The 23,763-nt window shown below is 38.6% G+C and overlaps 1 protein-coding gene across 12 annotated transcripts in view; it reads left to right on the top strand.

Moving 5' to 3' along the window:
- Slc8a1 (solute carrier family 8 member A1) overlaps positions 1–23,763 on the top strand; it is a 358,556-nt gene that overhangs the window by 321,163 nt on the left and 13,630 nt on the right. For all 12 annotated transcript variants that reach the window (XM_074049568.1, XM_074049564.1, XM_074049563.1 and 9 more), the window contains one exon: positions 9,112–9,387. In XM_074049568.1, coding sequence (XP_073905669.1) covers positions 9,112–9,387 — 276 coding nt within the window. The remainder of the gene's footprint in view (positions 1–9,111; positions 9,388–23,763) is intronic.

Below are 23,763 nucleotides of genomic sequence, written 5' to 3'. Positions count from 1 at the left end.
TGGTCTAGGCCATGATCTGTGCCCAGGGGTGAAAGCAAGACCCTACTTTAAAACTAACCAAAGTAAAAAGAGCTGGGGAATTTTTCAAGCAGTAGAGTGCCGGCTAGCATATGTGAGGACCTGAGTTCAAATCCCAGTACTGAAAAGAAAAACTCGTGATCAGAACAAAGTCCCTTTAGGTGGTCCTGAGATAATGAAAAGTCACTAAAGACTGGAGTCTTTCCTTTTGCTGCCCAGTGAGAAAGGTGTTTGTCACTAAAATGAGGAGAATCTCACTTCCAACAGGGCCAAGAAAAACTACTAGTATAGAAGCTGCCCAAAGATTTAAGGAAGATGAGACACCTTAGGAGAAGAAAGGGGACCAGCCATTAATTCTCTGAGAGAGCAATTCAGTATCTTACATATTATATCATATCAAGAGGATTAACTTAAGGGAAATATTTATTTCTCAATTATACTTTTCATAAGACAATGCTAAATAAGCTTAGATTATTTTCTCTTAAATTGCTTATTACCAAAATCTTGAGAAAAATACTATCTTGAGGGGCTCTGGAATGATTCAGCTCTCTTAGATTTTTATCTGAATGAATTTTTTTTCTGTTGTACTAACTACATAGATTTTTCTCTATGGAAGCAATGGATCAAGTTGTAGTAAGGTGGGGTCCGTATCTCATAAACAAGTCACTTAAATCTTCTGAGCCTTGCACTCTTCGTTTTTAAAATGGAGAAAATGATACCTCCTTCACAGGGTCCTTGGAAATGAAGGAGCAGTGGGATGTGCACAACTACCCATAGGCATGAAAGTGCTCTGTAAGGGAACCTGAATCCACTTATCTGGAGGGAAGTCTTTTCATGAGGAGTAGACTTTGATACACATCTACCCTTTATATAAATTTTAGCATTTTCTTAGGAAATAACCTTGATGTGTTTCTTAAAAGTAACAGGGTTATGGTTGTCCAAACAGCTCCTCCAAACTCAGCCTCTTCCACTGCAGGAGGCTAATTTAGACCCAGCTGCTGATATTTAAAAAGTATATCAGAGCCCTTAGGACAGTCTTGGAACCTGGTGTGCCCGCAACTACTCACTGTAACTAAACCATCTAACCTAGCAGGAGGTATCTACATTTTCTGCATATTGGTTCTACTTGCCAAAGGTTTCTTTCTTAGATGTTCAAGTCTACAGGAAAGGTTTGTTGTAGGAGCTTGGAATTCTGTCAGTTCTACAAATAATAAAGGATTAGAAAACACTCAATTTCAAGATTCTTGCCCTGACATAGTTATTTTGAAAACACTAAGCTGGAGGCAAAACACACATGACTTATAATGTCAAGATGTAATCACTTAGGAACCCTCACTCACATAGAAGAATTCTTAAAAGAGAGTCTAAACAGTCAATTTGCAGCTTTAAACAGATTCATTTTGCTAATAATCAGACTTGCATAGAGGTAGAATTCCTTAGTAGATCCGTTTTTCATTTTGACAATGGCTACATTTGCTGAAAAATATCTGTCAGATTAAATATTTCTCATGCTACGTTAATCTCTTAACAAGGACCGTAATGGCCTAAGCTGATAAGTATTCTGCTCTTCATAGAAAATTTCATCAAGGACTTCATTTGTCTCAGACAGGGTTGAGAGTTACACATTGGGTGAGTTGCTCTCTTTAATCCCTTTCCAGTATTGTCACACATCACCTGACCCTTATCCCTCAAAGAACTAGCACTCATTCCGTGAGACAGAATGGCCAGTGGCTATCTGGCTTGGAAGATCATGGCGAGGATGATTAGTGGGGTGTATATAGTGTCCTCCCCATCCAAGTTACAGACCTACGTGATTTTAGACTCAAATTCCATACACAATGGTATACCCAACATATTCATCAAGAAAAATAAAATGAACACTGGAGAACAGTAGAGTTTCTAGGAGTAAGCAGGATTTTGCTACACAGGCAGGTGCTCAGAAACAGTAGATTCCAGGTGTGGGGTCTCCACACTAGTTCTGATTCCTACTAGTAAATGAAGAAAGACCTCCCAGTATAACTCCAGGGTTTCTCTCAGGCCGTTTGCTCCATGGGGCTAGGGCTGCAAGACCAGAGATCAACAGCAAGGCTTACAAACTCTCCAAGGACAACTGTTTACCCCAAGAGATTTGTTTTTTTACAAAAACATTTTGAAGAAGACTTCAGGAAGGCAAATTCTTAGAAAAAGCTCGTGTGGTATTAAGATACAGGAATTTTTAATGACATAGTTTCACATGGACTGAAAAGAAAGACAGTAAATAATGATTTCTCTTAAAGACCCTAATAAAGATGAAGAAGACTGTACATTTGTGTCCCCCCGAAAATCAATCATAATGTATTGAAAAATTCTACCTTGGCTTTGAGCAATGAATTTTTATTGACTAATGGAAGTTTAGTGAATGAAAGTACATGATACAGTTATGGGGAGTCCAGTGTATACATTAATGGAAAGAAGTGTGTCCAGGATGAGAAAAGTGAAAGACCTACCCCACTGCAGGCAGGTTAAGTGCCTCTTGGAGTTGTGTTTAGCTCCAAGCACTGATTTTAAGTAACTAAGATATGGCTCACTTAGAGAGTACTCAGAGGAACAGGGTCAACTTGACAAAGGAACTTGGAGCACAGAATGAAGGTGACATGAAAGTAGCTGGCTCAAATGCCTAAAGGAGTGTCATATAGGCCAAAATTAGATTTAGTCTTTATTGGCTATGGGATGGGACTTTGACAAATGAGTGGGGCCCAGCTAAGCTGACAAAGCTGTGAAAGCCTGGATTGCCAGATCCATGAGAGTCTCAACTGAGACTCTCAGCTGTGGTACAGGTGACAATTTGGCAGTGATCTTCTAAAGGAATTCAAATTCCACACATGGAAAGTTCCAAAAACCCTCCTAAAGCTTTAAATTCAGGTATTTTCAGATACCCACACTTCAGTTGTTGTTTGTGCTTCAACAACTCATAAAGTTAGAAATTTGAGCAATTTGTATTCTAAGATATCTCTGATAAGGAAGTATCTTTCTATGTGTACTTAGAAGAAAAATTTTTGACATCATCTACCTACCTTGTTGACATCTATAAGTGCTTTCTAACTGATCAGCTTACAGGGAAATGTTTATCACATTTCTCCAAAACTCAAAACAAGAAGTAAATTCTTGTTGGGAGATGAACATTTTGGTAACTGAATTAAGTGGTATGTGGAAACCATTAAGCATAGGAATAGATGATAATTGTTCTCAGTGGAAATAATTTACAAACACATAAATGGGGAGAGAGAAAAAAGAATTTTTAGTTCACTATATGAAAAAAGACAAGAAAAGTTACCAGGTATAACTCAAGCTTTATGTATGAGAGAGACAGAGAGAGAGAGAGAGAGAGAGAGAGAGAGAGAGAGAGAGAGAGAGAGAGAGAGACCCAGATATAAGAAAGTAAGGGAACAAAAATTCATCAGTTTAATCTTAGTTCTCAGGGTCTTTTCTTAAGATGAGAAGGGATGAATTAGCTGATGCTAAGATTTCCTTCATCTTTTACATTTTATGATTCTGTTCAGAACCCTTGAAAGCAAAGAGAAATGGAAACATAGAATAGGAAAGTAGAACTTGCTTTGTAATTACTGTATTTTTCAGTTGCAAAAGAAAACTTAAAGTGACAATGATGAAGGAAAAACTCTTTTGAGTACCTAGAAAAAACTGAAAGTCAGACACTTCCTCAAATTATTGGTAGAATACACCTCCAAAACTGTTCTATAAGACTTGTATTAATTATTTAAACCAGTTTCTCAAATTCTAGAGTGAACAGCTACTCAATGCAAGTCAGGATGTTTGACTCTGAAATCAGAATCAAATTGGAAGGTTGACCTTTAGTAATTAGAAATGGAAATAAGAACTTGTCATTCTCCAAAGTTGTGATTCCAAAATGGTCACAACAATAATTCCCTCCTTGATTTTCTTGTTTCTCTGTTTGCCTGATTCCCAATGGCTTGAGGGAAAAGCATGTAGCTGACTCTACAAGAACAATAATTATTATTATGCCTAAAAATATTAGAATACAAATATTACTGCTGATACATTGATATTTTCATATTCCTAAAAAAGGTAGTGTTGTGTCTATATAGCACTAGGCATTACAAGAATGGAATTAACATGTAATAGAGGCTAAATTCAACTCCCATCAATATTATATCATGTGTAAAAGAATGTTCCCTTGGGCTATTAGAGCAAATCCCAACTCATCCAGTTGCCAACTGAGTGATTACATTAAAAAGTAAAATTCTCTGAACTTCAGATTCTTTATATGTACAATGGGATTAATGATGCCTACTTTAGAGGGTTACTGGAAGGATGAAATAAATCACACATGGGAAACAAATTCACTCAGTAGGCAACTCACCACAATTCCTCCCTCTGATCCTTCCTTTCCTTTCTTAAAATTAAGCATCTTAGGAAAACTGTAGTGGTAATGGTTCATTCAAGCAGAATATAGATCCAGTGAAATCAGGATACTCTGGTTGTATTGATTTACTTTCTTTCCTCTGATAAGTAACAATACAGGTCTATGACATGTCTGTCTGTGCAGGGATTTATGGTTTTACAAAAGACTTGAACATGTCCCCTTCTAATCCTCAAAACAGTTCAAGGACGTGAGAGTTAAGAAATTCATTTGACAGATGAGGACTTACAGATTTAGAAAGTTAAATGTCTTGCCTAAAACAGACTACAAGGGCTAAAAATTGACTTTTAAGGCACTGATCCAAGTGTCCACTGCATTCCAACAGCTTCTTTTCCTGGTTCAAAGCTCTTAGTGAAGCCAAAGCCTGGTTATCTGGGGAAGGATGTTAATAGACACCTGTTACTATAGTAGATAGGTTATCTGCAGGCACCAAGCCCTGGGGTTCCGTCCATGGTCCATTGTTCTGATGATACCCTCCATCTTGTGTTCTAGAGCAGGGGCAGTGCCAGACTACTGCATCAATAGTTGAAGTGAAGCCCTCTCCACTATCTGCACTTATAATGACTTGGCTATTTTTGTAGTTATATTTAGGAATTCCGCCATGTATCAAGGAAGCCATTTAAAAGGCTATGGGAGGGATTAATCGAAGACAGCTTGTTTATCTTTCCATTAGTGGAATCCATAAAGCTGAAAAGAAGGATCCTGAGATAAGAAGGATTTACTTGGGATCCTATAAAAGCAAACCCACCAACTTGTCTGTTTCTTTGCTAACACAGATGAGGGACTTGAGAGAATTACTCAGCTTCCAGTAAGGCTCAGCTGGCAAGCACACAAAACCGGCAGATTATTATCATCTTTGCTCCCAGGGCTTTGGGAGGGGGTGTTAATGTTCCACTGCTCTTTGCAAGAAACAGACTTTTACATATAGTCCAACTGGTGATGGATGACCATGATTTTTCTTTGTCTTTCCCCAAGACAGGGTAATTGTGCATCATGCATGGCAGTCAGAGGTCATTTTTAATATTTAAATGACATGTCAGCTGAAGATTAAAATTTATAAAGTTCAGTGAGATCCCAGAGAAAGAGATGGGAAACTTCTACTTTCAAATGCAATAAAACACATGGACCTTTTCTTTCAGACTTAGGCATTAAAACATTGAAAATTCCTTATAATACTGAAAGACTACAGAAAGATCTCTCTCTCTCTCTCTCTCTCTCTCTCTCTCTCTCTCACACACACACACACACACACAGACATTCACACACATGTATTTTACATTAATAGATCATGAAGTTAATCTCAGAGAAAAATATTACATTTTGTTTTTAAACTCCTAAAATGTAATCTTAGGATGTAGCCTGTTGACTAAGCAATTAAATAAATAATGATGGGGAAACACAGCAACAGTCCTAAGTGGAGGAAAATAATGATCACTACTGTGATAATCATTACCTTGAAATATCCTCAGACATGTTGTAGAGATGATCTAATTATTTCCCTGCACATCCTCATGGGAAAGGTGTTATTATTTCCATCTTGAAAACAAATATAATATCTAGTCTTGATTTATAAGTGTCATTTTTTTCTGAGAAGTTTCACTATTTTTCTTATTCATCTTCAAAATATGAGACTCAGTCATTCCAAAATAAATAATTTTGTAAAGTTAGAGACAGAGTAGTATGTGCTTGTATGAACAATTGGTAAAAATTCAGTGGTTTCTAAACATTTTTAATCATATGTCCTAAGAAATTATAAAATGTCCACAAATGCAAAAATTAAAAAGATTTGGATACAAAATAAATATAACTAGAAATTCTAGTGCTTTTTCTGAACTTTCCTGGTTACCCCCCCACACAATGGCGCATGAGGAAGAGAGGCAGAGACATAATTAACCATAATTAATATGGTTCTTTTCTTCCTCCCTCATTTAAATAAGCCATAAATTTTACCTAGAACTAAAGTTCAAGGTAAAACAGAAGTAAGGAGTGAAAGAAAGAAAAAAAAGAAGAAATATATAGTATAATATAATTAATATAACATAAATATAAATATAAAAAGAGTCGCTGTTCTTAAATTCTTTTTAAATTTTTTATTTTATTTTTAATTGACACATAGTAGTTGAACATATTTCTGGGACACAGTACACTGTGATATTTTAGTATATATCCTACATTTAAATGCCACAACAGAGGAGGCTTCCAAAAGGGCTGCAGTGCTAGTTTCTCCATCATAAAATACTACAGACTAGGTTACTTAAACCACAGATACTTATTTTCTCACAGTTTTGGAGGCCTTAAGTTCAAAATCAAGCTGTCAACAGGTTTGATTTCTCCTGAGGTCTCACTCTTTGACTTGCAAATGTCTTATCTTCTTGCCAAGTCCTCACATGGTTTTTCCTCTGTGCACACACATTCCTGGTGTCTCTTGATGTGTCCCCATTTCCTTTTCTTGTAAGGACACCAGTCAGATTTGATTAGGGCCCACTCTAAGATCCTTATTTTAACTTATCTCATTAAAGATTCTGTCTCCAAATAAGGTCACATCCTGAGGCACTGGGGGTAAATCTGTACCATGGGAATTTGTAGAAGACACAATGCAGCTCACATCAGGTGCGTTACTTTAAAAGCATCTTGTGCCTTTAGGGAAGGTGTTTAGAAATGTGTACTCACTCTACAGCATGAACTCTGGAGGAGAGAGTCAACAGTACTTCTTCAAGTTTCTGTCAGCTGGCCTGACTCAAGTTCTCCACCTAAGAACTCCCTAGGTGATTCTACACACCTGCTGAAGCATTCTCCCAACAGGTTATTGGAGACTTTCCAAAGCCCCAAAGATGAAGCTGCTCATCTTGGAATCCTATTTACATAACAGTTCTGATCAAGTACTCAAGGAAAAAACAGTCCATTGCCACTTCTCTCTTCCTAAAAGATGACAGATGGCAAACAGACATTCCTCTTTTCATGTTTTGAAAGAAACACTTTTTGCTCCAAGCTCTTGTGTTTTCAGAGGGTCTTTCCACTCATGATTTGCTCCAGGGGGAGGGGGAGTAGGCTCACCATGAATGTCTTATGAAGAGCACATGCATTTGATCCATGCTGGCAATCTCTGGTCACATGGTCAACTGGAGAATTGATAGCCCCTCCTGCTGCTTCTGCACTAGGTGGACAAAGTTAAGTAGACCCTCAGTAAGAAGTTGGAGCCGTTGAACAAAGTCCTCAAGAAGTTCTTTCCAAAGTGCCACAAAACTCACGAATATATATTTTCAATCACTTCGAAAAGAGATGACATTCAATATCCTAATTTTAAAACATGTGAATGGGGATGATTTCCACATTATAAATGAAACCTGCATTCTAGGTTACTGTTAACTTCCTAGTTTCTTTATGTTTTTCTTCTTTCTTTTATTTTATCATTTTTGCATTTACTTACATGTGTATACATTGTTTGGGCCACTTCCCCTCTCCCCCCTACCCCACTTCTGGGCCCTAGTTTCTTTAAATAGCAAGCTTTCTGAATTTCTTTGTGCATATACAGTATAATTTAATTGTATATTTATATTATGTAAGAACATGTGATTATAAAATCAGCAGAGAGTCAGGCCTGGTGTCTCAAAGAACGCAACATTTTTTAAATAAAAAAGTCAGTTAAAATTCATGCATGCGTTCTTTCATTTAACAAGCACGTCATCACCCAAGTGATGAAGATGGTATCAAAAACTAGGGCCAAAATGAAGAGCCCACAGGTAACTGGAGAAGAGAAGAAAGTAAACAGGTACAATTTAGAAAATGCAGCAGTTCTCATACTCAAGCACGTATCAGAATCATAAGGAGGGCTTGTTCAGGCCCAGATTTCTTGCCACATACTCCTCCATGTTTCTCATACAGTGGGGCTGAGAATTGGCATTCTGCCAATTCCTTGGTGCTGCTGGCTCAGAGAACATACTTTGAAAACCACTGATCTTGAGTTACAAGTATCCAGAACCATAGAAGTTCTGAGTAGGTGTTCCTAGCACTGGCTGTAGTGCAGGGAGATCAAAGAGAGTTTCACAGAAGTGAATTTTAAAGGGTGAGTGAAGAAGGATAAGGATCGAGGAACTGGAATATTCCTAAGTGTGCTGATGAGCCTACTTAGTTATAATGGACCAGTCAGAGAAAGTGCATATGTTTTTTAAAAAATGCAAAACTTCCATTTGACTAGGGAAGAATTTGAGTTTGAAATAGAGGAGATGAAGCTGGAGTACTTTATAAGGCCCATAGCTGTGATTAGGGGGCCTTGTTTGCATATTGTCCTGTAGGAAATTATTAAACCATTAATCCCGAGATTGACCTCCAACCAGAAGAAAATGACCCTACTAGAACCCTGTCCACAGCTATCTGTCTTCAAAAGAGGCTTCTTTCTCAGCTTTCCAACTTTTGTGAAGAAATGCCTTCACTGGACGTGAAAGGAGAGTAGGAAGGGTGACCAGTGAGCTACAGTGAGGAATCATTTGAGTACCTCACTAGCTAATTTGTTCATTATGACTGACTCTCGGAAAACCCCAGGCTTCTCTCTCATCACCAGAGGAGAGGGATGTTGGGCCTAGCAAGGAGAAACTGGGAGGGAAGAAGAGTCTAGTAGCATGACTTGTAATGAAATGTGCTTTATTCTTTCTCTCTAGGGGAAGATGACGATGACGATGAATGTGGGGAGGAAAAGCTACCCTCGTGTTTTGATTATGTGATGCACTTTCTGACTGTCTTCTGGAAGGTCCTATTTGCCTTCGTCCCTCCTACAGAATATTGGAATGGCTGGGCGTGCTTCATTGTCTCCATCCTCATGATTGGCCTATTGACAGCTTTCATTGGCGACTTGGCTTCCCACTTTGGCTGCACCATTGGCCTGAAGGATTCTGTGACTGCAGTTGTGTTTGTTGCCCTTGGAACTTCAGTACCAGGTAAAGGATGCGGTCATGTATGATTTTCCCAAAATCAGAAGCTCATTAGCCGTCTTGGTAAGAAACTAGGCCTTTGAAGAATGTCACTACTCAAGTACATTGTCAAATACTGGCCCTTCTCAAGGTTAAAAAGCTGGCCAGTGTCACTATGCTGACAGGAACACATTCCCAGAGGGTTTCCATGGCCTGCAATGCATAAAACAGTTTGGTTTGATGGATATATTGTCAGATCAGCTTTCTCTTAGAGTAAGCAGTTTGAAAACCATGAAACAAAATACAGACTCATTGTTAAGAACAAAATTCTGTCACTTATATATTTAATAAGATTTGAAGGATTTCCATGAAACTGTTTATATTTGAGTAGCTAGATACTTGATATAAGAAAACAAACATTCTCTTGACCCAAAAAAAAAAGTAAGTAGATATTAATCAGAAAAAGATAAAAGTAATCTTGACAAAAGTGAGCTAAAGCATACATTTTGTGGACATTTCTTCACATATTTTTCTACTATAGTACAACTGTATTCATTATGTTTACTCAAAGATCTAAGTAAGACATCTGTGTAACCCATCATCACCCCAAACTTTAACGTCAGCAATTTTCCAATTTTGGTGGACATCAGAATTACCTAGGAGCTTGCTAAAAGAATGTAAGTCTAAGATGCATCTCCAACCCATAGAGGATTCAGGGGTAAATCCCAGAAGTGTGTGTTTTAAGCTCATCAGTGACTGGTAAAATAGCACGGCTTATTGTAAGTGAAATTCTGGGCCTACTCCCTAGCACTACTGCATCTTGACAGATGTAAAGCCTTAACTTAGAGCATCAAGACACATTCTCCATAGAGTAGCAGGCTGAGGACAGCTGTGCAGCGGGCTTGGACAAAGGCAGAACTGGAAGCAAATACAGCCCTGCTAATGGTGCCAGTCACCATTCATTTTCCACTTTTACATCCACCCTGATCTAGATGCTCTGATTTCTACTAAAGCTTGTCATAGTTGGCAATCCTGGCTTTGGTGTTGAGTCTGAAAACAAGGACAAAGATAATATGAATGGTCATGTCTCAATAATGGTGACACATTTTGAGAAATGCATCATTGGGCGACTTGTTATTCTGTGAACATCATAGAATATACTTACTCAAACTAAGATGGCTTTGATACCACCAGGCAACATCATCTTATGGAACCACCATTATATATGAGGCCTGTCATTGATCCAAAGGCCTATCATTGATTACATGGTGTATGCCCACGTTTCTTTTCACTGGAATTGACTAGCTCTTTGTGTAGATAGTTATCATCTCAATAACTCAAATTGCTTAACCTCCCTGAGCTTCAGTTTCTCAATTTGCAAAATAGGGATAACCATACTTAATATGCAGAATTGGAAAAAATACTAAACTATGAATTATGCATCTAGTAAAGCATCTGGGACCTAGTGGCTGTTATCATTACAGTTTTTGTTGAATAATTTAGGATGATCTGACCAGTGCAGATTCATAGCTACTTGATTAACTCTGAGCAGCTTTGGATGAAGTGTTCAGATTTATACTAATCAGCCATAACACATGGTGTTATCCAACTGTTTGACCACTTGAGGGTGGGAGTTCTGATTAAGAAGTCCACATGGTTTTGGTGTCCAGCTGAGTTAATGGACACTGCAAGGACTTAAAGAGGGCTCCTTCTCCCCTTGGGTGAGGACAGTTACTCTGCCTCCAGATGACTGTGGGTCCCCAGAGACAAGCATTCCCAGCTTTGTTCCTACAGTTCCACATTTGCTCTCTATTTTGAACTTTTTTTTCTCCAAAACCTACTAGAAATTATCCAAGCAATAGGAAAACTTAAAGGCTGAACATGATGGTGCCTCACGCCTGTAATTCTAACTACTTGGGAGGCAGAGATCAGGAAGATCACTGTGTTAGGCCAGCCAAGGGAAAAAGTTAGCTAGACTCCTCAGCCAACATAAAGAACTAAAATAATAAAATGTCATGCTTTTCCATTATTTCTATTTGAGGTTCTTGTAGGAAAATATTTTTTGGGGGGGTCTACCTTCCCTCAAGCTTAAGTCACTGCATCAAATGATGTCCAAATGAGCACACACTGTAGGCCTGAGTTTATAACTCTTGAAGAGAACATGTGCAAATTATGATAATAAAGGCAAATTTAGGTCTTTCATGTCAGTTATCCAAAGTCAACCTGCCTTTATGAAAAGGCAGCCGTTATCCTATCAAAGACTTCTCTTGTTTTCAAGAGGATAAAAAAAAAAAGTGCTTTTCTTATACCAAATCCTCATTCCTAAATACGTTTTTTATTTACAAATAATACCACAAGAGCGTTTTTCCACATGTCAGTCTTCAAAAATGCCTCTGTGTATCTCTTATTTTATTAACCTCTTTTGAAAAATATGGTAGCCATGTGATTTAAAGAAATTTTTTTTTCTGTAATACAGTAAGCCTTAATATTTAGAGAGTCACTTGTTGTGCCCCTCAAAACCAAGGGAGAGACATTAAAAGGTAAGAAAACCTGTTTGGGGAGAATCCAACAGTCATTTGTGTTAAAATGGCTTCCCTACACTACCGTAAATGCTTCTTCATCAGGACAGATTCCTTTGCTGTGTTTTGGGGACAACTTCTGTAATTTGATGCAATATGAACTGTGAAACATGTTCCCCAATGAATGTATTCACAGGTAACTTTGGATAATCCTTTCTATAAACAGTCCTATCCCCACAGAAAGCTATGCAAATTGAAGCCAATGCTAGATGAAAGCAATACTTCTGTCTGTATTTCAACCCTCTTGATTCAGAGCTACGTTTTATTATATTTCCTGACTCCTAAAAATAAAATTAAAATAAACTGATGCTATTGTTTCTAGATGACAAAGCTCAGTTGCTACAGGTAGAAGAATTTTTAAAAAGCAAAACTAATTCTCTTCACTTACAGCCTACTATGAATCAGCATGAGCCCTGGGGCCCAGCTTTTTCTCTAGGCTGATGTCTTGGCACTTTTCCTAAAGTAGGAGGCTGCTGCCTGGTGTCTGATGAACTGCTGCCTCTTTCTAGGTGACACTCTTAAATTCTTAGATTGTGATGGTCAGACAGGCATTGAAAACTTTCTGATGCCAGTCCTTCTGCCTCAGGGCAGGTTTAAATATCCACGTATCTCATTAAATACCATATTGTTCAAAATCTATGGAGGAAAAAGCTTATGACTTTCCAGGTGAGACACAGCTTTTTCCTCATGCCAGCTGGTATCAACTTCTCATTAAAATTTGTGGATAGTGAGGGACTTCCAAGGGTCTTCACCCACCCCAGCCCTTGATGTTCCTATAACAGTTGGAAGACCCACTCCTGGCAGCAGAAGAAGGGCCCTTTTCCCCCCTGAATCACCATTCTGCAAGCCTACCTGTCTGGAACAATCTCTTCTCACCTTGAAATATTGAAGTGAGCCTGGTCTCTAGCCCCTTTTCTCTTTTTGTCTTTTCAGGCCATATTGGAAGTAGACTTCATGTCTTAAATATCATCTATATGCTAATCATTGCCAACTGCCTATCTCCAGCCTCTGCTTCCCCCTGAGCTAGACTCATGTACAACTGCCTTCCCTGTATCCATACTGGGTGTGAAATTTGCAGCTGAAAATTGCCATGTCCAAAACAGAACTATTGATTTCTACTCCCCAGTGACCTTATCCTTTTCCTCCTCCCCACAGAAAATCCATCTCTAAGTCCTGCAGACCTTTCCTCTAAACTGTAAATTGATCAGACTCACTGAACTCTCCCCACCACCATCTTACTCTCCGCAGCTGTCCTCTTTCACCCAGACTCTCTGTAGTCTCCTGTCTCCTGCTTCCTCTGGAGATCATTTAAAGATGTAAATCAGATCACTTTATTGCTTATAATCTTCTATTGGCTTTTCTCACTCAAGGTAAACTCTAGAAGCATTATTCTGACTTACAAACATCTAATGCCACTTGGCTCTTCCCTAACATTCCATTCTGTTCTCCTCCTTGCCCACCAGCCTTCTGTCCTCCGTACACCAAGTTCATTCCCTTCTCAGGGCTGCCATTAGCTGTCTAAAATGCTCTTCTCTGTCATTTATACAAGACTAGCTCTTTATCTGCAATTGTATTCCATCTCAAATCATATATTCCCAGAGGACTTTCCTAACCACAAAAAAGAGGTCTATCTATTCTGCTGTACTATCTTACTATTTTCTGTAGAGTATTTTAAATTTCTGATTTTTTTGGCTTGTTTTTGAATGTTGTTATTCTCCATGCTGAAATGCTAGTCTCAATGTTAATGAAAACATCGCTGTCGTCTGTCTCTTTTTCTCTCTTTCTCTCTTCCTCCCTTTCTCCCTCCCTCTCTCACTCTGTGTGTATCTGGATCCTAGAATAGTGCCTAACACTTAAGTAATACAATTCTGTGTGTGTTGTATATATAATAGAAGGTACAAATAATTTACACATTACTGTAAGTTGGTTCAATCAGATTGCTTTCTACCTACCACCTTCTAAAGACTGCTAAGCTTTAAAATTAAGATTATTGTGTAAGAAGTGGCTATTTTTATAGTGTGGCTGATTCTTGAGGAATAGTATATATCTGAGAGGATTATTGCTATAAAACCTACGAACACCAAGGACCTCCAAATAGAAATCTTTTTCTTCTCTCATAATTTTGTGATGAGCAGCAAGAAAGTTTTTGTCCCTTCTTCATTCTTTTCTCTTTTTTAAAACTTCAAGTACACTCACTCTGTGGAATGCTAAGTAAACATTTTGCCTGACCTGGGTCCATAACTGTACACATTGTATCTATGGAAAAGCAGGCTCAAAATTCAACGGGAAAATAAGAGAAGGCATATTTGGAAATGAGCCTTTTTAAAATGAGGGACCTCCTATCACTGTACATTATTTTAGCCTACAGTTATTTTCTAGTATAAAATGAGTATATTGAGCCAAATCATTCCTGTTTATATACTAGTTTCCAAATATGGACTTTCCATCCATCTCTTTTTCTTGTAAAAAAGTCAGCATTCTTTACTTACAGAGAAAACTCTTAGATGTTGGTGAGCTGGTAATACTCCTGTGTTCTAAAGTTTTGCCTTGGTCTTTCTCCATACATCTCTCTTGGCTCTTGCATGATTTTTGCTTAGTGCTCTCTGGAGCTTCCCTTTGCCAGCTGCTTATGACAGGGCCAGAAAAGTTTAAAATTGAGTATTCTAGGCTGTATCTTAGCCTCTGGCATTGTAAGATTTTCTATTTCCTTTAGTGTCCTGGATATTCCTTTATCCTTTGAAATCTATCAAGTAGGAATTATTTCCTTGTGGAGATTTTAAGGCATGAAGGGAAAAGAAACAGATAGGTCTAGAGGTTTGGGGTTTTTTCCATTTTGTATATAGAAACTTTAAAAAATAAAAATCTAATTTAAGGAGAAATTTGTGTTATTTTTAAATCACTTCACTCTCATGCTTCTAAATACAATAAGAAGAATTTGATGTAAAACTGGCTATACTCCTGTTCACTATGTTCTCTTAGTGCAATGCTAATGTTCACCAAGAGGGTGGTTAGTGACAAGACCTTGGGATTTGCATTCAGGAACCTGGTCTTCTAGCCATTTCTTCACTATCTGAGCCTGAGTTCACTTGCCTGCAAGATAGACATTATACCACATGGCAATTCAAAGAGAATTGATGAGATGACTAAGTAACATCATCAATCTAAGAGCATTTTGTCGCCTAGAAACTAGTATAAGATACAGGAAATAATGATTTCATATTTACACTGAGATAAACTCAAAAAAAAAATGCCAAAGGCAATGGAAGTCATCAGAAGATGAGGATAAATAGGAAGCTTCCTAAGCAAGTGAGGAAGGTTTTTACATCTACCATGAAGCTGCTGTGTGTCAGGCATAAGCCTTGTATTTACATTACCACTTATTAAATCATGTCATAAGTGATGTGAAGTGAGTTTGCTCCCCCCAACCTTTATTTTGTCACTTAGATTCTTCTAAAAATGAGATTTTTGTCTTAGCTATTTGTTAGCATGCTAGAAAACATTGTATTATTTTTATAACAAAAATTATTCACTATTGATGGCTGACATTTTCCAGGTTTTAACTTCCCAGCTTCTAATAACTCTAATATATTCTGTACCAAAGCTAAGTAGTACATAATTTACTAGATTCTGCCTCCTGCTGCTTTATTCCTTAGTGGGCCCTCACATCAGTTGCATGGCTGTGCCGGTCATGTCCCACAGTCTTGGGCAAGCCTGACCATCTGAACGGCAGGCCTGAAGATGTATGGGGTCCCACACCTACAGATGGACACAGTAGTGGCCCTCTCTGAAGGCAGCTCGGCAGCTAACAGGAGAGTACACACTAGGATTCTCATGTTCTATGAGGAAATTAAGGCTCTCAGGGAATAAATAATTTCTCTACAGTTATTCTAATTTTATATACATGGTAATGTGTGAAATCCATATTATCATTTTTCAGTAGCTGGTATTTAGTCACTCTATCATGCCACTTTGGTTGCATTTTTTTTACTATTATATTATTGTTGTATTGGAGGTACATTGTGACATTTACAAAAGTTCTTGCAGTAAATAATAGTTGAATTCACCCCCTCCATCATTCTCTTTTATCCCGCCTTCCCCTCATTCCTGGAATAGCTCCAACAGGTCTCATTTTTCCATTTTCATACATGAGTACATAATATTTCTACTACATTCACCTCCTACACCCTTTCCTTATATCCTCTCCCCTCCCACTGGCTCCAACCCCCTGACAGGACCCATTTTTACCTTCCTGTTTTCCATTTTTGAGAAAAGCCATTTTTGTTTGTTTTAGATAGTTATGGAGGGAATTTCATTGTGACATTTCCATGTATCTATATATTATAACCCAAGTTGGTTCATCTCCTCTATTTTTCTCCTTTCTACCTTAGTCCCCATCTTATGGTAATTTCAACAGGTTTAAAAATTCATTTTAAAAATATACAAACACTTTCCATCTGCCTAACAATTTTTCAAAACCTATTTCCCACTTGCCTCAATTTTAGCATTTTCTCCTTCTAAAGCATGCAATACTGGTGTTATATTCAACCTCCTTGAACTCAGGCACTATTATTCTTTTTGATATCAAAAACAGCTAGTAGACTTCATACTTCAAACACTCCAGAAATTAATAAAGGCCTTCTTCTATACTCATAAACTTAGCATTTAAATGTAAAAGTTTAAAACACTAAGACTGCTAGAAACTTGTTCAACTCGGAAGCAACTTGTGGTAAGTAGAAAGTCAGACAGTCCTTGCCAGCGCAACCATGAGCTGCTAATGGATGTGACCACAGATTTGGTCATTGCAGGGCCCGACCAGATTGCCTGCAATAACAGCTGCCTAGCTGCTGGGTTGGTGGGGCCTGGGGAGGGCTTATTGGGGATGTGCTCCCAGCAGTCACATTCTGCAAAGGCTCACTGGCAGCTTTGGAAATCAGGTTCCAGTAGCTAGTCTCTGAGCAGAAGTAGGAGGCTGGAGTGGAATCACTGAAAATTACTTCCAAGGCCTCATACATAAACATACTCAATCTACCCCTGCTTTACCCATAGACATGGAGTGAGAAGGGAGCACCCACCAGCAACACCCCACTCAAAACAAACACCTCAATGGGAAATTCTATCCAGCCATTTCTGAATTTGCAGTCATTTGAGCTTCCTTGAAGAATAGCAAGGAATCACACTGGCTCAATTATTTCCTCTCTTCCCATCTCACTTCACATAGATTTGGTATTGTCAGTACAAAGCTCACAAGTAGATAGATGGTTAACAGACTTGGAAAAAGTGCATAGTCTTTTCTTAATGCAGTAGTCATGATTATACACCAAGGGGAAAGAAAAGAACATGAGCTTTAAAGTCAAGTGCACTGGAGTTTAAATCAAGCTACCCTCCTCCACTTACCTTAGACAGATAACATACCAGAAGCAAATTTTTAACTCCCCTATGACTTGGGTTTCTTAGCCTGAATTATGGAACATGAAAATCTCTTTCACAAGTTGTAGTGAGGATTACATAACGGTCATTTAGAAGGTACCTAGCGTTGAGCTGAGCATATAGCAAACATTAAAAATGGATTACAGCTCTTTCCTCTTCTATTTCAAAGTACTGCTGAATGGATTTAGACCTTCTGGGGTATTTAACTCAAGTATATCACAGCAATTGAAAAATACACAAATGTGTAAAATCTCAGTCTACCCTCCCTATGATCCTATTCTGGAGAGGATGGACATCCTCAATGTATTTCTGTTTCTTGCAGTTGCTTTACCTCTCCATGAGCTGTAGCCTCTGAACTGTCGTTTCAAGTAAAACAGCCACAGTGTTCAGAAATGCCATTACTACAGTTTGTATACATATTCAATTGGATGAGTTATTTTTCACATTAGCTCAACTGCAAGCAGAAACAGAATTATTTTACCCTGAGCCAAGACTTACCAATGGCTCTGGTGCAATTTCCACCAAGAGGATCCTATAGGGCAGGTATATTTTGCTTTCAGATACTCATAAGCAACCAGGTTCTTTACTTCCAAGAAAGTCAAGGCTGCTGAAAATGGACCCTCAAATCTGCAGTCAGACCAGCAGGCTAGGCCACCTAGGGTCACTGCCAGAGGAGCAGCAGTGGGCTGCCCTGTTCATTCAAATGGCTTTGCACCAGAACTTTTCTTTACCTCACTCCAGCACAGAACCATCTGGAGGTAAATTGTCTTGTACTTCTCAGCATACTAGCCCTCACATTGGTGATGTCACTAAAGTTGAAAGAAGCCTACGAGAGCAAAAATCTACAAAGAAAGAGTGAAACAAAGGAAGGCTAGACCCCAGATTTCAAAAGATTTGCTCTATAAATGGCACCAGAGCTACCTGTTAGACTAACTAAAAACCCCGTGGAAGAAACTATGTGCAACTGGCCCCAAACATTTGTAAGAACCTGGGAAAGATACACTTCAAAACTCTTTGCATCTTTTATTCTTTCTGCTCAAAAGAGCTTGCATTAAAAACTTTTAAGTTTTTTTTTTTTTTTTGGTAGTTACAATCCTTGATTTATTTTTCTGCATGAGCACCTGGCTTCAAGTACAAGGCTGGACTATGACCAGAATGATAACAATGATGTCATCGTCCAGGAGGTGGTCCAGGGAGCAGCATGTGTCATGCCCAATCTGAAGTCTTGCAGAATCTTTGGATTAGTGCCCCGATCCCACAGCAGCCAACTTCACTCAGGCCCATAAAAGTCACAGGATAAGAGAAGGAGCTAAAAATATTTCATCCGATTCTATCTGGGTCTTCTTACATACTCTAGGTCAGCCAAAGCAAAGACTCTTGGCAGAAACTTGGTGTACATGTGTGCGTGCATGGGTGTGTGCCTGTGCATGTGTGTTTTGTATTTGAAGGGTTGCTGTTATGCATGTGTGACATGAGTGACTGTAAATATCCCCCCTTTCAGGCTAAAGGTATATTTCAAAAGAAGTGAGCACCAAGTATGGCAAAAGCATTGGATCTTTCTTGCTACATGGAGATTAACAAGAGTGTAGGTCTCTAACAAATGACTTGAAAATAATGTTGAGTTGATAGTTTCTTTTCTTTCTTTCTTTTTTTTTGTCAGTACTGAGGTTTGAACTCAGGACCTTGCACTTGCTAGTCAAGCACTCTATCATTTGAGCCACTCCTCCAGCCTTTTTTTTTTTTTTTTCGGCTTTAGTTAACTTTTCAGATAGGGTTGCAAGCTTTTTGCCAGGACTGGCTTCAGACCACAATCCTTCTACCCATGATAGCTGGGATTACAAGTATGTACCATCATGCCTGGCTTATTTATTGCAAAGGGGATCACTGTAACTTTTTTTCCCTGGGCTGGCCTTGACCTGCAATCCTCCCTATCTCTGTCTTCTGAGTAGCTGGGATTATAGTTTTGAGCCACCATGCCAGGCTTTTTCTCTCTTCGAATTTGAAAATAAGGTAATGAAAATGAAACATTTGCAGGACTACTTTTCTATTCTTTCCAATGCAGACTCAGCCTACAGTTTTTAAATAGCTTTATTGAGCCCTTACATACCATAAAATTCCACTGCATTTGAGTATATCATGTACTGACTTTTAGTAAACTCACTGAGTCACACTGCCAGTACCCTAATCTAGTTTCAGAATGTCTCATCACCCCAATAATATCTGTGGCCATTTACAGGTAAACCCCATTTCCTCCTCCAGTCCCAGGCAATGATTTTAATATAAAAACATCACAAATTCTCCAATTGTAATTGTACTTACTCTTATAATATGTAATGCTGGAATTTAGCATGAATTCTTTAAGATTTTAAAATTGTTTTATTTTATTCACCACAAAATCCTTATAGATATTTGCAAGTACAAGTATGTGATAATATTTGTGGCCTTCATTGCTTTGTACATACATGGATTTGTACATATTTGAAAAACAATCCCAATACTCTCTTCCCAACAATAATTTTGACTCATACCATACAGATTTCTGGGGGGTGAGGGGGAATCATACGGGGCACTTAGATTAGCACTGGGAATCTTAGATTAACACCCCCATGCTTAATGACATATGAACATTAATGCCCAGTTCAGTCAGTTGGTCACAACACAGTGCTAAGGAAGCAAATCCTCTAAATTTAGCGTCTTACTTTCACCCGTGGCCCCAGGGTATCACCCTGCCCTGCTGGCTGCTGGTTCCTGATCAATACAAATCCATCACAACCATTAAGCAGAGTGTGCAGAGACCCAGGCCTATTAATCAAAGCCAGGGGGTCATGATCTTCCTGCACAAAGAATAACACATTGCTGCAAAATTCAAACCAACAGAATTTGGGCCATAAGAAAACAGAACTTAGTTACCTCACCATGGACGCTCATGAAAAACAAAACGAATTTAAGCCCATTGGTATTTTTAGAAGAGAGGACAAATAAAAGGCTAACTCAATTTAAAAGGCAAATCTTACGTGTGGCTATAAAAGGATTTTAATATCTGTTTGTGCATATTGTAGATGTGAAGTCATGGTGCCTGGCATTTATGCACAATGCCAGCTGGAATGCCATCATGGCTCCTCAGCACACAGACCTCATATCCTGCCTTTTCTCAGGAATGAAACATAAGCTATATATTTCTTGCTTATACTCTGCTTCACTCTGAAAAATGATTTGAATCCATAAAATGCCTGTGTTCCACAGCCACCCTTTCTAACACATGACCCAATAACGCTCAATCTACTACTGACCCGATTTCATCATCTTTGTTTAGCTCAGCAAATATAAATTCTATATTTTGTGCACAAGGAGAAAACAGCTTATTTTGGTTCTATTATTTACAATCAGGAAATTATGTGTTGTGCTTGGGTTTTTTTTTTCCCCCTCCTCTGGAACCAAGGGGGCTTTTTGGCACAGTCCTTCATAAATTGCAAGCTATTATTAGATTATCATTGTAAAAAATCATGGATTGAGACCAAAAGCAAGACATGCTGTAGTTTCAAACTAAAATGATTTCCTCATGGGGTTGATTTGCAAACAGGCTCAGCAGAGGACTAATTGTAACTTGTCATTCCTCAGCTATAGTTGCAAAACAGAAAATAACCACAAATGTACAAAATGTTCATGAAAATTTCTTTCTTTGAAGGCGTCTATGCTTGGTGAGGCTTTAGGTAGCTCAGACATGGCAAAACAGAACCCCAAAACTAAACCACTTATCAAACTAAGGGTCTGTGGCCTTATGCCTGGAGGGTAGCCAGCCCTTGGTATAACACTGCAGTAGAAGTCCTTAGAGGTACTGCCTGCTCTGTCATCTGTGCTTCTGAGGTTCTTATGTTTAGGAAGAAAAAGGCAAATGACACAGAAGAAACTGAAATCAAAACCTTCTCCAATATCAAGTATTCTTGTCCTGAGAACTAGGATTCTCAGCATCTATACCTGAGCTGAGTCTAGTGGAATATTAGTGACAAAAACTATTCGGCATAAAAACATTGTAATGTAAGTTTGTCTGGCAATACCCATAACTAACCAGGAAGTCCAAGCTGGTCTCTGAAGCAATGTGGCCACTCTTAATCATCAGAAAGTCAAGTGGTATACCATCTTTTAAAAATATTAACAGAAAGAAGCCATATGGTACAGTGGCAAAGTGTAGACATCAGAGCCATTCTGACTTCCTGCCCATTCACTCAGTCTATAAATATATCACATGTACCCATTAAGTACAAAGCACTGTTCTACATGGTGGAGATAGAGGGATATAATCCATGTACGCATCTAATCCCATGGACTGCATGTCCAGTGGGCAGTGAGAGGAGATTGGTGGTTAACAAAAATATGGTAAACTCTCAGAGAGCAATGAGTATTGCTTTTTTTTACCTTTTCAAAAATTATTTTTATTATCATGTTATTGTTGTACTGGGGGTACATTGTGATATTTCCAAAAGTGCTTACAATATATCTTAGTTAAATTCACCCTCTCCATCATCTCTATCATTCTCCTTTATCCTTCCTCCCTCTCTTCTTAGAATAGTTTCAACAGGTATCATTTTCCCATTTTCACACATGCGTACATAGTATTTTCACCCTCTTTACCCTTTCTTTATATCCTTCCCCCTCCTACTGGTACCAACCCCTAGGCAGGACCTGTTTTGCCTTCCTTTCCTGTTTTTGAAAAAAGACATTTTTGTTTGTTTAAGATAGCTATACAGGGAGTCTCATTGTGACGTTTCTATGCATATATGTATTATAACCCAAATTGGCTCATCTCCTTTATTTTTCTCCTTTCTACCTTTGTCCCTTCTTATGGTGACTTCAACAGGTTTAAATATTCTATATTTATTCTTGTATAGAAAGTACATTAACCATATTCACTTTCTTTACTTCCTTCTTTCACCTGTCCTTTCTCATTAGTGCCCTCCCTTTAACATGACCTGTTTTCATTCCTGCCCTTCATTGCTTTGGTGTCTATTTATTGTTCAGGACTATTTTATCTCTCCTGCCCCACCAGCTCAATTAAGATGAGGCCCTAGACTTGGGCCACATGCTAGAAAGTGTAGGTCTTAGTCTGATTGACCTTGGAGGGGGGTCATGTGAAATCCAGGCCAACACTTCCAATGTTACATGGAAAGGAGATAATAATAGTACTGATTAATTTATATAGAGTTCTTAACCTGGGCACACAACAAAATAGTTGTCTTCAACATCCTCGTGAGTCACCAGGACTGAAGATGGACATTGTTGAGTTAAAAATAAAACAGGCTTATGAAGTCATGCACTAATAAAGTCATTATGTGGGGGGTGGGGCAGTCTTTTAATAGGGTAGGTTGACTCCTTGAACCACCAATCTTGGGCAAATTGCACTTCAACTTCTGGTTTTCCCCCTGCAGACTTACCCAAGCAGATCTAGTCTTCAAAACTCTGAAAATGTTTTATATTCTCTTGGTCCCTCCCACTTCAAATAATGCCTTTGAATTTAAAGCATTTTCCTTCTCTCTCTGGCAGTCATTATTCTCATGTCACCCCATACCATATCTGTTCACCCCAGTGTCCTGGACTTTTCTCCTGTGCCCTTGTTCTTCCCCATGATCTAAATATTCTGGTTTCATTATGGCTTTGGAATATCCAACACATGATTCTAGTAAGGCATCATAATGAGAGTTTCATGAGGGTAGAGCGTTTGCATTTAACACAGAAATTGTTTCAATAGTAACTACTTTTGCATAGCTTCATTGGTTAAAAACACATTTGTATAGCTTATTTATTTGATACTCACAGGAGCCCTGGGATTTGGTTATCAGGTACAGAGCATTGCTAATATCTAGCAAGTTGATGAAGGATCTTAGAAGTGGGCTGGCAGCATGAGGACCAGGACACCAGAATGTGGATTCTGATCCCATCTTCCATCTGATCCACTCACCATCATCTGACCCTTAAAGAGCTTCTGTTTTTACCTCTGAAAAAATGGGGCTTGGGATGGCTGTCCCTGCCTACCTCCTACCTCACAATTTTGGGGAACAGTAAGTTGTATGACATCCATGGAAATGCTCTGAAAATGGCATCCCTCAAAAATTAAGGGATATTGCCAGCAGACACTAAGTAAATATCTAGGAGGAGTTGTGCTCGGTGCCTGAGAGAGAAATAGGAGAAAACTTTACAGGTGCACTCAGCCTCACTGCATATTCTTAGCAGCTTGTGAAAAGTCCTACGCCTTCTTTTCTGGTATGTTCACCTTAAAAATTACATATCTAGTAAAAGCCAAGTACAAATGATGAAAGACTCCATCATTACTTCCCCTTTCCAGATGTCTCAAGGGCACAACATGTCTCTTAACAAGCTTGTAAAGAGTATTGGTCAGGTTAAG

The sequence above is a fragment of the Castor canadensis genome, chromosome 12 (assembly GCF_047511655.1).
Source record: "Castor canadensis chromosome 12, mCasCan1.hap1v2, whole genome shotgun sequence".
In the NCBI taxonomy this organism is placed as follows: domain Eukaryota; kingdom Metazoa; phylum Chordata; class Mammalia; order Rodentia; family Castoridae; genus Castor; species Castor canadensis.
This window is presented reverse-complemented; position numbering and strand designations above follow the sequence as displayed.